The following is a 15693-nucleotide window of genomic DNA, read 5'->3' on the forward strand; positions in this document are numbered from 1 at the left end:
GTGTGCTGAAGGTGATGGAGTCAACATGGATAAACTCATGAATTATATTGAGGAAAAAGCCTGAAGATATTTCCTCCACTCTATACCATATCTCCATCTTCTTTCACGTTATCTACACTAGCTACCGATCATTCAAATTTAGAGCGCAATACCACATGCCCTTTTTAATGTATGGCGCAGGCGCTGTATTGTTCATGTACACACGTAACCCAACTAATAGGCCACCCTGTCGGAGCCAGCCAGGTACCCTAGTGCTACAAAGGGATTGTCTAGGGGTGATGTGGGGTTGCTTCAAAGAGGGGAGAAAAGCAATAGAAAAGGGCGGAATGTAAAAAGTCAGCAAGAAAAGAAAATCTCTTTTGAAAGGGGACGTAATCTTTTGGAGGACTCCCGCGCGGAACCTAAATAATACATCTCAGGTTTTGATATAACTATTACTGCCTGTGAAGAGTCCTTTGATGTTAATTGAAACCACTGGGCAGCAATCTGCTTTATAGCACTGACAAATAGCAGTTTCCTAAGGCTTATCATTGACAGGGAAGGCACATACTTGCTCCATATGCTCATTCAATACAAATACAAATCAAAAACCACTCTCTTCTTTATGGATACTGGATGCACCACAATATGCTTAAGGATAGTTACTGGCAGGAGGTTGTGGTGGGGAAATATGCCTTTTGCAATGGCTAAATGTACCTTGAGTGAAGTTCACGTATGATACTGGAGTCTGGACAACTCAGGACGCATATTGTTTGCAGTTTTTCCAGTTGTTTTTTGTTCCTGCCTTTCTTCTAGAAACCAAGGACAATTTGATAATGCAATAATAACGTGTAGGTGGCCCAATATAAACCTCCACAGAGGAAACATATCATTATTCACAAAGGAGCCTGTCTCTACTGAAGTATATTTGTGATTTTTCAGACCAAATGATAGTTTGAGGCATGGGGAGACATAGGGAGAGCTGAGGGTTGGTAGTTCTGGTTTTAATATAAACAGCACACAATGGTCTCTGTTTTCCTTTAATATGCTCAACTAACATTTCTGGCACAGCACTTTCCTCACCTTTGATTTCTACCCAGATTTTTTACACATTCATTATATCACTAAAAATAAGCCTTGTCAAAGGGATCGTCCAGAGCTGATGCAATGTGCAATAACAGAAAACATCCCCCATCCCATCGTGAGCATATCGGCCAGAGCATAGAAAGAAAAGAGGGATATACAGTATGATGAGGTACAGGAGTTCAAATTTAGTTTTCAGTTTTTTCTACCACAGCTGAGAGTGTACAGTGATGCCCTTCCCCTGTGCTGAACCCTGTGAGATGGACATCAGAGGAGAGGTTGGGAGTAAATACCCTGATTGGCTACATGACAAATCACTGTTATTGTTGGGAGGTTGTAAATTGTCTGTTTTACCATGAAGGACCCGAGCATTAGGATCAATTCCAATGCCCCCGATGTGCTGTTCCAGACAATCTGACAAAGAAATATGTGACACACACACACACACACACACACCCTCTGACGTGGAGTCAGAGTTCCCTTCTGCTTGTCTTTGAAATGTTTTTCATCCAGAGATATGATTGACAGGGGTAGTATGTAAAAGGTAGTTTAACAGACATGAGGAACATAATGATGGATTGGGTTGATGGTGGAAAGACAGTGGTTTGGGACATTACAGTTAAAAGGGATATTTATAACATATATAACAAATGTTCTCTCTATTAGCTCTGTCCTAACCCCTTCTATATGCCCCCATATGTTTATGTTCTAATATGCATGTGGATCCAGTTTTGTCAAAGTGTTTCCAAATATATTTTTCATACAGATTTTATCCTGAAGAGAATGGGGATAGAGAGGAAATGTAGGTTATACATAGGAATCAAAAGAACCATTTTCTGTTTATTGCCAAAGGATGCCAGAGACACCAACACATTTGAAAGCAGGACAGCTTTTGAGCTTTTTACAAGACAGGTGAATGGAACATGTGTTAAATCATTGTGCCCGGTTCACTTAGTTCAGCTCTACCATAAAAGGAAAGAGATTACAAAGGAAACTAATGAAGACACTGATCAAAGTCTGTAATGGTAATACAAAGCAGGTGTTTCCAACCTTGCATCCCCCCCTGTGTGTGTGTGTGTGTGTGTGTGTGTGTGTGTGAAGCAGCGCATGTCTTTCACATATGCGCTGTCTTTGATAAGAATAACAGACAGAGCACATTTCAACACTATTCACAGTATGTTACAGGGTATTTGGTTGAACCCAAGGTAGAGGGAGTATTATCTGCATGTGATACCATACATAAACGCTCCCATACTGTATACAGCATGTTTATGGTTTGCTTTCACAATTGGTGGTGAGTAGAAAGTGATGTGTGTCTGTCTATGTCGAGGCAGCCAATACATTTTCGCAGTAAAGCACCTGGATTTGAGATACAAGAGTTGAAAGAGTCTTGGCAGTGTTGGAGTCTTGGAGCATGTTCAAAGCATGATTGCTATTTTTACACAAGTTACAAAATGCTGCTTTTGATTTAGGCTACACAAGAAAAAACCCAAGCAGCAAAAAAAAAGAAGTTCAAACTGCCCAAACCTTTTGCTATTTCTTCTAAAATCTCATTGTAATGTTTTGGCTAGGCCTATTCAAAAATACAAAAGTGACAATGTTTCATCAATGTCTCAATTTCATTGAGGTTTACCTTATTATTATTTCTGCTACTTTATTCGTTTTTATTTGATCCACGTGCTGTATTATTTTGTGTTTTAAACCATTGTTTTGCCATGTTGAATTGCTGAAGTACCTGTGTGCATTTTATGCTGAACGCGCTCATCGACGTCTAAAGAGCAGCTGCAATATTTACCAAATGTATACAATTATCTCACTGTTATTGTGAGGATGGTACGGCTTACATTTGATTTGAAGATCTAGTATTATTGTAGCTGCTGTGCGCACTACGCAGCAAGAATCCCCATCCGGCTGAGTCAAATTACGCTTGAACGTATTTCCTCTTTTCCGTGCTTCGGGATATGAAGTTTTCCATTTTCATTCGAAGCAAATTAATACTAGATTGTGATCAGAAATGTATTCTTTCATAACCCGTATTTGTAGCTAGGTTGTTATTACAGGCACCCGTTCATTTTATATGCCCGGTTTATTTAATAGCGCTATAAGTTTTATTGTAATTCTTCTGTTGGAACTACAACTACCAAGATGCGCTGCAGTGAAAGCGGGTGTGTAAACACAACTCTAGGAAACATGAAACGATCGGGTGGCAGTGAGAGCGAGAAGAGAAGAAAGGTATTCATAGCGTTATTCTCCCTTAGCTCTGGCAAATACACAGTGGACTCGTTCTCTCAGAACTTTATGTTCCAAATGCGGTGATGCTTGGGTCATTTTGAAGGCTGGAAAGCTGCAGTTGTCTATGTAGCTACACATCAGCCTGCATGATTTCTGGCTTTATTGTGGTTTCCTCTTCATTCACCTACAATGGAGCATCGCTGTTATTAACAGCTTTATCGTTACAGATAGGCCTACACTGTTTTTGCTTTCAGTATTACAGTTTAGAAATTGGTGTAGACTGAGCTACAATAAACTGATTGGATCGCCGTGAAGACTTGAATATTGATTTAGACACGTTGCATGTTAAAAGTCCCCTATATTTGAGATTTTCAATGTTTTCAAGTCAGACTCCCTCAAAATCAGATAAATAATCTTGCTCTATAATTGTATGGGGGGGCGTGAGTGACTGCAGTGTGTTCTATCCTGTGAGTTGGAGGAGAGCAGCTTCTGGCTGTGTGTGCGAGTGGTACAATTCTATTGCAGGTAATAATTATAGGCTCTTCTCTCAAACGCAAAGGACTATGATGGCTGCTGGATTATCCTGGGATGCTGTTCAAAACAATGAATAGTAACGGCATTGACTGGCGTTTGTTTAAAAATCTGATTGAGAATGAAATAGTTGATCAAAGTAAAGGTGTGACATTTTGGGCATACCCAGGCTTTATAGTAGGTAGCAGACCCCACTGCCAAAGAGGCCTGCTGTGATTAGGGGTGGTGCGTTCTGGTCTGGGTGTGCTGTGTTTGTGGATTGTGTAACTAGATGGAGAGAAATAGAGGAAAAGTAAAGGCTGTTCTGTTCTCCAGACCTCCTTAGCTACCCCTACTGCTGGGTCCATTCAGACTGCTCTGCTCAGGCTCATCCAGACCTCCTTAGCTACCCCTACTGCTGGGCCCATGCAGACTGCTCTGCTCATGTTCATCCAGACCTGCGTTCAAATACTATTCAAAATGGTTTCAAACACTTTATCTGTGATTGAGCTTGACTGGCTTACTGGACCAATATAATAGTCCTAACACTGCAAGCCCCACCCATCTGGCACTCTAGGCAAGCTAGAGCAATCACTCAAAATTTTTGAATGATTTCAAATAGTATTTGAACCCAGGTCTGCTCTCTCCAAGTCAGTCAGTCCCAGCAGCTCCCAGCCTTTGCCGCGCCACAGTCTGCCATGGCACGTGTGTTTGGATCATGTCTGACAGCACAGAAACTATGTAGGACGTGGTTCCTCCTGTTTATGAAGAGCTGAGAGAGCGGCCATGGTGACCAGATGAGAGCGAGAACGCTTTCCAGCTGGCCCCCAGGTGGGTGTAGGCAGCATAGAGCAGACACACACAGACACAGAGAGAGCAGACTCAGACCTAGCTAATGGTTCTGCTTCCTCTTTTAGACAAATAATAAAAGGATGATTGAGGAATGAGGACGGGGTATTGTAATGGTAAAATGGCTGGAAAACCACAGAACAGACCCAAATTAGAGGAGCTGCATTAATCCCAGTGGCTTGTTATAGGGCAGGGACACAGTGCAGTGGTTCAGTTTATCATGATATGTAATAACTGGGGATATGGGGATATAACTGTCGTCTCATAAGTGAGTGTGTTTGCAGTTAGACTCAATCAGTGAGTTGTTTCACCCTGTCATTTTGCTAGTTTAGTGAAGGCAAGCTATTTATCATGAAGGCCTACTGAACATAACTCCCAACCTGTTTTAAAAAGGCAGACTCAATTTAACCACATCCAATACAATGTGCAGGACAATAATGGATTACCCATGTTTCTGAGAGCAGCACTGCCTCATGTTTGTCTGTCTCATCAACTAAAAAGCCGTAACTAATAGGCCTACTTGTAATATACTGTGATCAATAACATGTTTGTCTGTCTCAACTAAAAAGCCGTAACTAATAGGCCTACTTGTAATATACTGTGATCAATAACATATTTATTCACTAATGCCAGCAGGTTATTGTAAAGGAAATTCATGGATTGAAACTCGTCTATTATTTTAGTAATAAAGGTATATTAATTTTTATATACACGTCCTGTGTAAACTGAATATAAATGGAATTGACCCTCAACCTACTTCCTTGACGTTGTCTTTGACGATAGCTGCTGTCTATGTGATGACGTGTATCAAGTGTTGATGGAAAATAGAAAAGAGAAAAAGTGGAAATATATTTCAGGGGAATGTCAGGCTAAGTAATGACCACATAGGGTCACCAGATGTGCTGAGGTCCTGGCTGAGCCCAGAACATCGCTCAGATCAGCCTCATTGGTTCCCTCTGGTTGTGGCAGCTAGTGCAAGCTGTTTAGGGTATTTCATTCCTCAACACTCATTAAAATGTTTTGTGTTTCCCTTGGAAATTCTGTTAAATGAACAACTAGAGAGGTAAAAGCTGATTATGTGTCCACACATCCAGACATAGTTAATCAACCCCCCCACAAAACGTTACCCTGTGAATTAGTGTTAAGGTAACGATTTATGGCGACTAATGCCGAGTGTGCTGTCATGTCAGCTCTGGTTGTTTTAGCAAGAGGGGGTGTCACATTCAGCACATTCAGCACCTTTCCCCTGCCCCGGCGCTAACACACTGCTAGTTCTATTAATGAGCCAATAATGGAGAAATAGTGTTGGGAGCTGACATAAAACACGCTTAGGAATACATAGGAGCCGGGCAGATGGAGAGATAAATTTACATCCGGGCCTGGGGAAGGAGGGAGAGAGGAAGAGAGAGAGAGAGGATATTTCTCCACTCCTCACTGCATGGCTCTCCCTCCCTGACTCAGACCCCCTCCAGCACGACCCGGTCCGTCCGGCTGAAAAAAGGTTCCCTGGTAAAATAGGTATTTTGCTGTGGCTGATAATAGTACCATTACACTAATGGAGAGATCTGATGAAGGCACAGCCAGACATAAGGCCTGCTTTATTACCAGAGGGGGCCATTTCCTCCCTGCATTCCTAATGGCCTGAGTGTATCACCCTGTATTGATCAGGCCATCATGCTGCTAATCCAACACAGAATTACTTATCGCTGTTGAGGTGTCGATCCGGCTCCTGACTCGGCCCCCTGGAGCCCCCCGGCCCTCGGCCTCTTGTGACTGCATGGGGACCGGCACTAACCCACCGTGGAGGCTGTTTATCCAGCTGTTGATTTAGGGCCGAGCAGGGATGATGACCGGGAGGTCTTCATTGGTTGGAGGGCTGGCCAGCTCAATCTGGGTGGGGGCTGCTTTGTTGAGTGAGATGGTGAGAAAGAGGAGGGTCTGCTTACGGAGAGGAGGGAAATGAAGTCAACATCTTTGCTCTCATTTAATTAAGGAGCAGGGAATGATCTGGTTCCTCCCTCTTTATGGCCCTGTTGGTCACTGTAGAGCAGTGAAGAGAAAGCTGAGTGATGAGCCTGCTTGGTGTTGTCCTGGGTAATTGAGCTGTGCTGTAAATAAGAGCAGGCAGCTCCATCCAGATCCTCTATCTAGTGTCATCAGCACCACTGTCTCTTCACCATGAGGGAGACAGAGAGCTGGAGCCCAGTAATGCTGCTCCTGATGATGATGATGATGGTCTTGCCTGATTACAGTCTCATGTCCCCTCTTTCATACGTCTTAACCACTGACAGCTAGGGCCTTCGTGCTTGAGGTGGCTGGAGATGAAATGCAGAGGATTTGTTTCAACAATATCATCTCCAGCCCAGTGATACAGTCAAAACAGAGCTAGGCTACATGTAGAATTGAAACAATATGTGTGTTATTGACTATGAGTATGATTGAGAATGCTGCTGATCTATGCTATTACCATTACAAATGGAAAGGAGGTCAGGTAGCACAGAACGACCTGCTCAAGGCTTGTGACCTGTCATATCCTTGTTGCCCCGTCAGTAACTTAGCCCCTCTTAACCAGTAGACTCCTCAGGCAATGGCATTTCCATGTCAGCATATCGCCTCTGCCCTCCCCAACCGGGCGTCACCTCTGGCCTCAGCTAATCAAAGAGTTTACCTTCAGGGGAGCATTTATCCACTCTTCATTAGGGACCATTCCTGTAGCCATAAAGATGTATTTATGTATCTGCTGTCGCACAGGGCTGGCTGGGGAAACTAGGTATCGATCGGGATATTTAGTCATTTATTTCTGCTTGGGCCATCAATATTGTGCAAACATCTGTCCATGCAAGTGGGCTTGACCTCGGCCCCAGACTCTGTTTTTAGTCCCATTGGAGTTCAATGATATACTATTCTGAAAAGTAAATCAATGAATGAATATGAAGTTTTGTGTGTAATGTAGTGCCTGTGCGGTGGGGTGGCAGTGGGCCCAGGGCCCCGGGTAGTTCATTGATCCGATATGAAAACGACGAGGAGGGTTGATTAGTCTGTGGCTATAAGCCCCCCCCCCCCTTCTTTACCTCTTTATACCGTGTCTTAGTTATTGGAGCTTAGCCTGGATATATCTGGACTGTTTTGTGTTGTTTACAGATCAGCTTGGTAAACCCAACCAACACTACAGCCTTTAAGCCACATGCCTGGCAGTGGCAACGTGTCAGTGATGGAAGAAGGACTTGGGTCGCTATTGTATTTTCCATTGTTTTTGCCAGCTACAGGGTTTCTTTGATCTCTTGGCAACAAAGAGCAAATTTATAGCACATTTTTATTTGCAGTAATGGCACTGACATGGAACCAGCTATCGTACCCTTTTCTGGGAGTTAGATACACTACTAACTGTTTATATCTGAAATATGGGTTCTCAGTAAGTAGTCCTACATCCCTGTCAACAGCTACACAGTGGTGCAGTATATAATATGGCTCTTCATGTGTAGTGATCTAGATGTGTGTCTGCATACAGATCTCTTCTCTTAGCCTGACCCCCTTTTATAGTGGTCTGCTTTAAATGTAGGACACTTTAAAGGTTCATGATGTCTACATTTGGTTTGCATCTGGGAGGATATCAACTTTTACAGCCTGGCCTGGCTGCTCTCTCTGTGGTGTCTCAGGTCCCATGTCTACAGCTGCCCCTAGCTGCCAGGGCACACGGACATGTATGTGTTTAAGAACATCTGTGATCCTACTAAACATCCAGAGGGAAAAACCAGCTATCCATTTATAAAAAATATTAAAAACCATTTAACCCAAATGCCACCCTGTTCCCTATATAGTGCACTACATTTGACCAGGGCCCTGATATCAAGTAATGTGCAATGTACAGAATAGGGTGCCATTTTGGATGCACTCTGGGATATAGCCTAGGTTCCTCTCCTGATGTTAGCCATCACAGCAGCCATATGATAGATGACACTTCACACAGCATGTCCATCCACACGGTTTGGCTAAAGGGATGGGCTTTTAGTGTATGTTGAAAACACTAAGGATGAACATATTACAGGAGATGCTATGTTCAACTCATCCGGCAGATGAACAAAGATTTAGTGTCTTCTACATAGTAACTTTATTCATACTTTATTACTATTGACAAATGGTACATTTATTCAGGATTTTCTTTGAAGTGATACCTAACTGGATTGTCAGTAGAAATCGGCCTAGTTGCTCAGTTTCAGAAGTCAAATTTACCACCAGTCCCAGGTTTTGTTCTGAGCAGGCTGTTAGCTTGTTAGCTGTGGGCGACCCTCTCCGTTGACAGATCCCATGTCATCATCAGCTCTACCTAGCAGTTCATATTAGCATTGGCATATTATTGCTGATGTCTTCGTATTTTCCCAAACGAGCTGCTGTGACAATGGATCATCTCAGCTGTCAGAGTCAATGAGTTTACGTTCAGTGTGACCCAGAGTTCATCAGTCACACAGAGCCCTATCACCGGTGACATACATGGAATAATCAATCTGATCAATAGGTGGTGTGTGTGTGGCTGTGGTGGGGCCGTACTAAATAAACATGGGAATGACTCGCTCACCTCAGACAGAGGGGACTCAGGGGGGTTCATTAGCCACTCAAGGCTTCAATCTAGGGAGGTCATTATTTTCATTTGAATCTGTTCGTATGTGTGGAGGGGGGAACACACACACTATGGAGAGAGACAGAGACTAACGATGAGAGAGGGAGAGGACGAGAAGACTGTTGCAGCAGTCCTCTAATTTAATCTAATTTTCCTAATGCCATCTGTCACAAGGACAGTGACTAGACAACACTTGAGGTGCAGTCTCTTCTTTCAAGGCTGTCTTTGGCGTTCATCATGTAGGTTAACTTTCTTTTGCTCTTGGTCCTATAGCAGTAAAGCTAGCCTACCTATTGTAGCTCTCAGAAGGCCTGCTCTCCCTATGAATCCACCTGCTCCATTTATATTACAGGGCTGGTGGTGTTGCTGTTTATTTGTGAATTTATTTTCCTTTGTAATGACTCACCTTTCCAATAAAGCTGAGCTACCTAGCAGTTAGCTAACGTTAGACTTGGCCAACATCTGCTTCTGATGACTGCTTCAATAGCCTCCATTCACAAAAACTGCAGGAGGCCACTTTCATAAGGCCCTGTAAATTGTAACTGTTAATTTGTACATCATAAGATATTTTCCATAAACGTGTGTAATGAAAGTACCTGGCATGTAGTACTGTAGTACACTGCCCAGGGGAGACTGAGGAGGGAGACTGAGGAGGGAGACTGAGGAGGGAGACTGAGGAGGGAGACTGAGGAGGGAGACTGAGGAGGGAGACTGAGGAGGGAGACTGAGGAGGGAGACTGAGGAGGGAGACAGAGGAGGGAGACAGAGGAGGGAGACAGAGGAGGGAGACAGAGGAGGGAGACAGAGGAGGGAGACAGAGGAGGGAGACTGAGGAGGGAGAGGGATGGTAGTGCCCTGCCCCCATCACTGGAACCTAGTGTAACCTAGCCAGCTGGAGTGCCTTGCCTCTACCTTGCCTTACCCTACAACCACCATTCATAAAATACCTTTCTCTACCGGACGTCAGATATTAAGGGCTTATTTCATTTAAAAATAAGCCAAGACCATTTAATGGATCATTTCTTTGGATATTCCATGATACCTGTTGATGCCAGCCAGGTAGCCTCTTCATCTTTCAGTGATTCTCTCTCAGCCTGTGTTTTTGTTCATGAGCCCAGCTAACTTTAGTCATGCATATGCTATGTTAGAGAAGGGGTCAACAGTTTGATTGGCATGCTGTCAGGCAGGCGTTGCCTTCTGTGGTGTAGTGCCGCCACTCTGTTTTAGAGGGCCTGAGTTATGTGTGTGTACTGTGTGTGTATTGTGTGTGTTCTGTGTGGGGTAGTGATGGTAATAGGGGTGTGGAGGAGGGGTGTTGTCAGGACTCGGAGAGCATTCCTTCTTTGCATGTTCTCCATGAGACAGGTGCTCCTCAGCGTGCGCTGGTGCATGACAGTTGCCTTTCATTGCTGTCTTCTCTGCGCTTAACCTCTGACCAGAATCCCCCTCAATCCTCTCTCCGCCCCCCACGCTCACTCTAACGTGCAGCGTTCTTGGCCCATTCTGAGTGACAGACTTTGGTGCGAGTGGATGGCGAGGAGGTGCCGTGTGTGTGTGTGTGTGTGTGCGTGGTGGTACTTGTCATAAGTCCACCACTGTCAGGCCCCAACACTGCCTAGCTGCCTGCCTGCCTCTCCATCCAGGTACCATCACATCACCAACCAGCCAGACCTCAACCTTTTGTTCAACAGTCCATAATTCTTCCCACCGGTGCTGTCAACCACATGATCATACGTGCATAAAGAAGAGAGCCCCCTGACGGCATCTCACCCCCCTCTCCTCTCTTCTTCTCTTTTCCCATCATAATATAGGCAGATTTCCCTTCCTCTCCTGTTCCTGTCTCTGTGTATTCAGATGAGGCTGACTGGGGGGCAGCAGGTCAGATCCACTTGCCTGGGTAAGGGCCTGAAGTCAGGGTTGTCTCCTGTGAGATGGAGAGAGAGGGAGGTGGGAGGAGAGGGAGGTGGAGGGAGAGAGGTTGTGTCAGTGCTGTTTTGGGCTGTGTGTGTGTTTATCAAGGCAGCTAGGGGTGCGTTGTGTGTGTTCAGTTGTCAGCCCAAGTGTCATGCGTGCCCTGGCCCTGTAATGTCGAGGGCAGCCACTGTCATTTGTCTCAGGACTGCTGAAGTGTAAGAGTCACACAGGCGTACAGCCTGAACACTGAGGCTCAGCAGTGGCTGAGATGCCATCTATTAGCCTTGTCTTCTGCCACAATAGTCTTACCATTTTATTTGTGGTTTGATCAGTTATGTTGCTGTTTGGTTTTGATAATCTGTGGAGTTTTTGGTTAGATTAGTCCTCTTCTGTAGCTCATCAGTTTAGTCTAGCTGTTCTCTTTGTGTTCTGCCCATATGCTCTCAAAGCAAGCAAACAAACTCCTATTCCTATCGCAATAAACAACTGTTTCTACAAGTTTACGTGCTTGAGTGTGCGTGTGTGTGTGTGCGTGTGCGTGTGTGTGTGAGTGTGTGTTTGGCCTACTTGTGTGAGTGACAGTGGCACCCATTCCGTATGTAAAAATTGTGATACAGAGCTTTGCAAAGTTGTTGTTTCCAGGATCACCAGTAAAGCACATCATATGACTGGGAGTGTTATCCACCAACACAGAGAGAGAGAGAGAGAGGCTCATTGTGATGTGAGTGGACCTTCTTAAACACATTGTCATATAGAACGGTAGGGATGGACTGGGATGTAAATGCAGTGACAGTCTAGTGTCATGCCTGACTGACGCCGCGTGTGGATTGTATTCATCTAAGTGACTGATTCTCCAGCATGCGACCGCTACCCTGTCCCTAACTCCTCAGGAACAGACAGCCTCTGTCGAGTTATCGCTATTTGTAAGTCCTTCCACTGCACTGGGATGACAATAGGGATTAGTGCCAAGGTTCTTTAAACTGTTTTTTGGGGGGGAGAGGGGGAAGCTTTCTTATCAGCGGCTACAGGATGCTGCTGCAACCACTTTTCCTTGACTGTCAATTAAAGAAGGGATCATTCACTTCAAGGGTATAAATGTTCTAACACTGGTATTAGGATGGGAAGCTAAGTCTCTGACAGATGTTCCAACTTTAATTCTCTGCTTGTTTTTGTGTCCTTTAATTCATTTATGTATCGTTCTATTCAGAGGTTTTCTATTTTTTTCTATTTGTGGTAATCTCCGTTGCCATGGTAGTTGCAAAGACGGATTCCGGCTTGTCACTCTGCAGTGTTCTTAGGAGGTTCAATCGGCTAATGTATTCAATATCAACATAAATAAAAGGTAAGCAGTATCTAATGGATTGGGTGTTCCTATACCAACTCCACTGCCTGCTGTCTTCTCTCTTCTCTCATTCTGGAGTGGAGGAGGGGAGGTGTCTCTCTGATTTGGTGCTTTTAAAGAAAAATACCCACTATTGAAAGTGTTTGCAGAAACCAAAAAGGGGTGCAGCTTGTAGGCTTATCTCAGTTTTTTGGGTAAACAACAGAAACTAGTTTACTACTTGAGTGTTTAGCTGGAGTAGTTGTTGTAGTGATCAGCTGTGTTAGTGTGTATAGTGGTGACGGTGGTGAAGAGAAGTGAAGTCCCTGTGTTGTATAGCAGAGACCTGTCTGTCACCAGGGGACTCCTCACTATGGGCAGCCGGAGAGAGATGGAGAATGCTGCTAATGGGCAAACTCTCCTCCGTCTCCCCCCTCTCTCTCCCTCTGACAGCTCCTTCCTTTTGTTCTCCCCGCTCCTTCCCTCTGTCCCCCCCTCTGCCGGGGATTTGTGACAAGTTTTAGCAGACTGATCAAACGCGGCGTTGACACCTGATTAGGATATAGAGCATGTTTACAGTAGCGCGTGCCGAGCGAGGACCCCCAGACAACAAGGGAGACTGACTTCAACCCTAACTAATTAAATCTCCACCTGGGATCCCATCTGTGACAGCCAGCGACGTAGCCATGCCTCCACTGACTGACTGGAGACTCATGGTTGTTGTATTTATTCATGTCATTCCATACTTCACTGTGACATTTATGGAGACGGACTGCACTGAATTTTATGGTGTGTGTGTGTGTGTGTGTGAGATGTTGTGCTGGTTTATTTCACCATCATAGTGGTGTTGGTGATGACTCTAGTAGTTTCTCCTACATCTCTAGGTGGCAGTGTTGAGCAGTGGTTAGAGAGGTGGACGGCTGTCTGACCTCACACTAGATAGAACAAAACTCTGGTCTGTGTCCCAAATGGCACCCTATAGCGCACTACTTTTGACCAGGACCCATAGAGCTCTGGTCTACTACTTAGGAAGTCGGGGGTTCCGTTTGGTGTGTTGTTTTGGTTGGTTAGAGTGAATATACTGGACTCCGTTCCCTGGCTGTTTCACTTTAGTGATTAGTGGTTGGAATGGGTGTTATCTTTAGTAAGTTGTTGTAGTCAGACCCTGTTTAGGGATTGCTGAGTATATTGTGACCACATTGCAAAAAAAGTAAATGTTGTGTGTGTGCCTTGGCTCACCTGACCTGTGTGTGTTTGTGTGTGTTTGTGTGTGTGTGTGTGTGTGTGTGTCTAAATCAGTGTTAGTGTAAAGGCCATATCCAGATGGTGAGTGGTACATCAGTCACCTAGTAGCAGCAGAGACGGGCCTGTAATTTGTGGCTTTCTCTCCCCCTCCCCCTCTCCCCTCTGCCCCCATCTCTCTCCCCCACCCCCCTCTCTCCCCCACCCCTCTCTCCCCCCACCCCTCTCTCCCCCCACCCAATTGGACCTGACTGGACTGCTGGTCATGCTGTATTACATAGGTTAGATTAAGTAATTATTTCTCGGCCAGTGACTACAAGCCAGATTAATAGTTTTTGAAGCGGCCATAATGGAGGTCTGACCCTGGGGGACATCAGCATTATTTCAGGCTCACCTCCACTCTCATCACTCTCACCTCTGGGCACGGGGAGGGCTGTGATTTCTAGCTCCACTAATGATGGGAGGGGATGGCCCATAGCTACTAAACACAGTCATAGACACACATCTGTTTCTCCATCACAACAAACACAGCGTAGCAGCCAGGACCAACAGCAGGTCTAGAAACAATGACCATACTACTGGAGATTGAATTAACTTGAAATCTTTGGATAACCTAAAATCATAACAGTTGCAAATTGACTTGCACGTTCTTGCAAAGTAGGTTAGTGGTATTGGGTCCCTAGTCTAATTTTTGGCATTGGTGGCAATAGATCTTTCTTAGCGTTGACTGTGTTGGACTGGTGCCATAGGTAGCTAGGCCTGTGACTGAGCTGTCTCAGTCCAGATGGGTCCTCCTGTCTGGGCTGTTTTCTGGGGCAGACCCCCTCTCCTCTGGAGCCTGGAGGACCGTCACTTGACTGGACGAGCCACATAGTTTTCACTAGGTGGCACTTGGATATCACCATATGGGATGCTCGCTCCCCCCTCCCTCCCTCCCTCCCTCCCTCCCTCCCTCCCTCCCTCCCTCCCTCCCTCCCCTCCCTCCCTCCCTCCCTCCCTCCCTCCCTCCCTCCCTCCCTCCCTCCCTCCCTCCCTCCCTCCCTCCCTCCCCCTCCCTCCCTCCCTCCCCCCCTCTGTGCTAAGTACACTTCAGATGTGAAGAGTGTTTTATTTGGATTGGAGGCCAGTGTGTAATGTATTCACCTCCATCTCTGCCAGATGTTAAATGCCCCAGAACATGATCTCCTCAGGCTCCGCCCTGTTAACCTCTCTGATTGGCTCTAATAATTAGCAGGAGTGTGAACAGTAACCACGGCGATATCCCCCTCTTCCCTCAGACTAGTGTGGGTGGAGGTGGTGGGGGAAGTTGGGAACACCCAACATCTTCTAGTACGTGACCGAGTCCCATTTTACTTTCTGTCTCAGGCTAGGCTAAATGAGTTGGGTCTGACCCACACTGGCACGAGCTCATCAGCACCATTCACCTGGAGCTCATCAGCACCAACCATTCACCTGGAGCTCATCAGCACCAACCATTCCCCTGGAGCTCATCAGTAGCAACCATTCACCTGGAGCTCATCAGTACCATCCATTCACCTGGAGCTCATCAGCACCAACCATTCCCCTGGAGCTCATCAGCACCAACCATTCACCTGGAGCTCATCAGCACCAACCATTCCCCTGGAGCTCATCAGCACCAACCATTCACCTGGAGCTCATCAGTACCATCCATTCACCTGGAGCTCATCAGCACCAACCATTCCCCTGGAGCTCATCAGTAGCAACCATTCCCTGGGAGCTCATCAGCACCAACCATTCCCCTGGAGCTCATCAGCACCAACCATTCCCCTGGAGCTTATCAGCACCAACCATTCCCCTGGAGCTCATCAGCACCAACCATTCCCCTGGAACTCATCAGCACCAACCATTCACCTGGAACTCATCAGCACCAACCATTCACCTGGAGCTCATCAGCACCAACCATTCCCCTGGAGCTCATCAGCACCAA

The 15693-nt window shown here is 45.6% G+C and overlaps 1 protein-coding gene across 4 annotated transcripts in view; it reads left to right on the forward strand.

The window, feature by feature from the left end:
• Positions 1-3218: 3218 nt before the first annotated feature.
• The window catches only part of LOC112238946 (alpha-ketoglutarate-dependent dioxygenase FTO), a 277608-nt gene continuing 265133 nt past the window's right edge, over positions 3219-15693 (forward strand). For all 4 annotated transcript variants that reach the window (XM_042331038.1, XM_042331039.1, XM_042331040.1 and 1 more), the window contains exon 1: positions 3219-3294. In XM_042331038.1, coding sequence (XP_042186972.1) covers positions 3253-3294 — 42 coding nt within the window. In that variant the 5' untranslated portion in view covers positions 3219-3252. The remainder of the gene's footprint in view (positions 3295-15693) is intronic.

The sequence above is a fragment of the Oncorhynchus tshawytscha genome, linkage group LG12 (genome assembly GCF_018296145.1).
Source record: "Oncorhynchus tshawytscha isolate Ot180627B linkage group LG12, Otsh_v2.0, whole genome shotgun sequence".
NCBI lineage: Eukaryota > Metazoa > Chordata > Actinopteri > Salmoniformes > Salmonidae > Oncorhynchus > Oncorhynchus tshawytscha.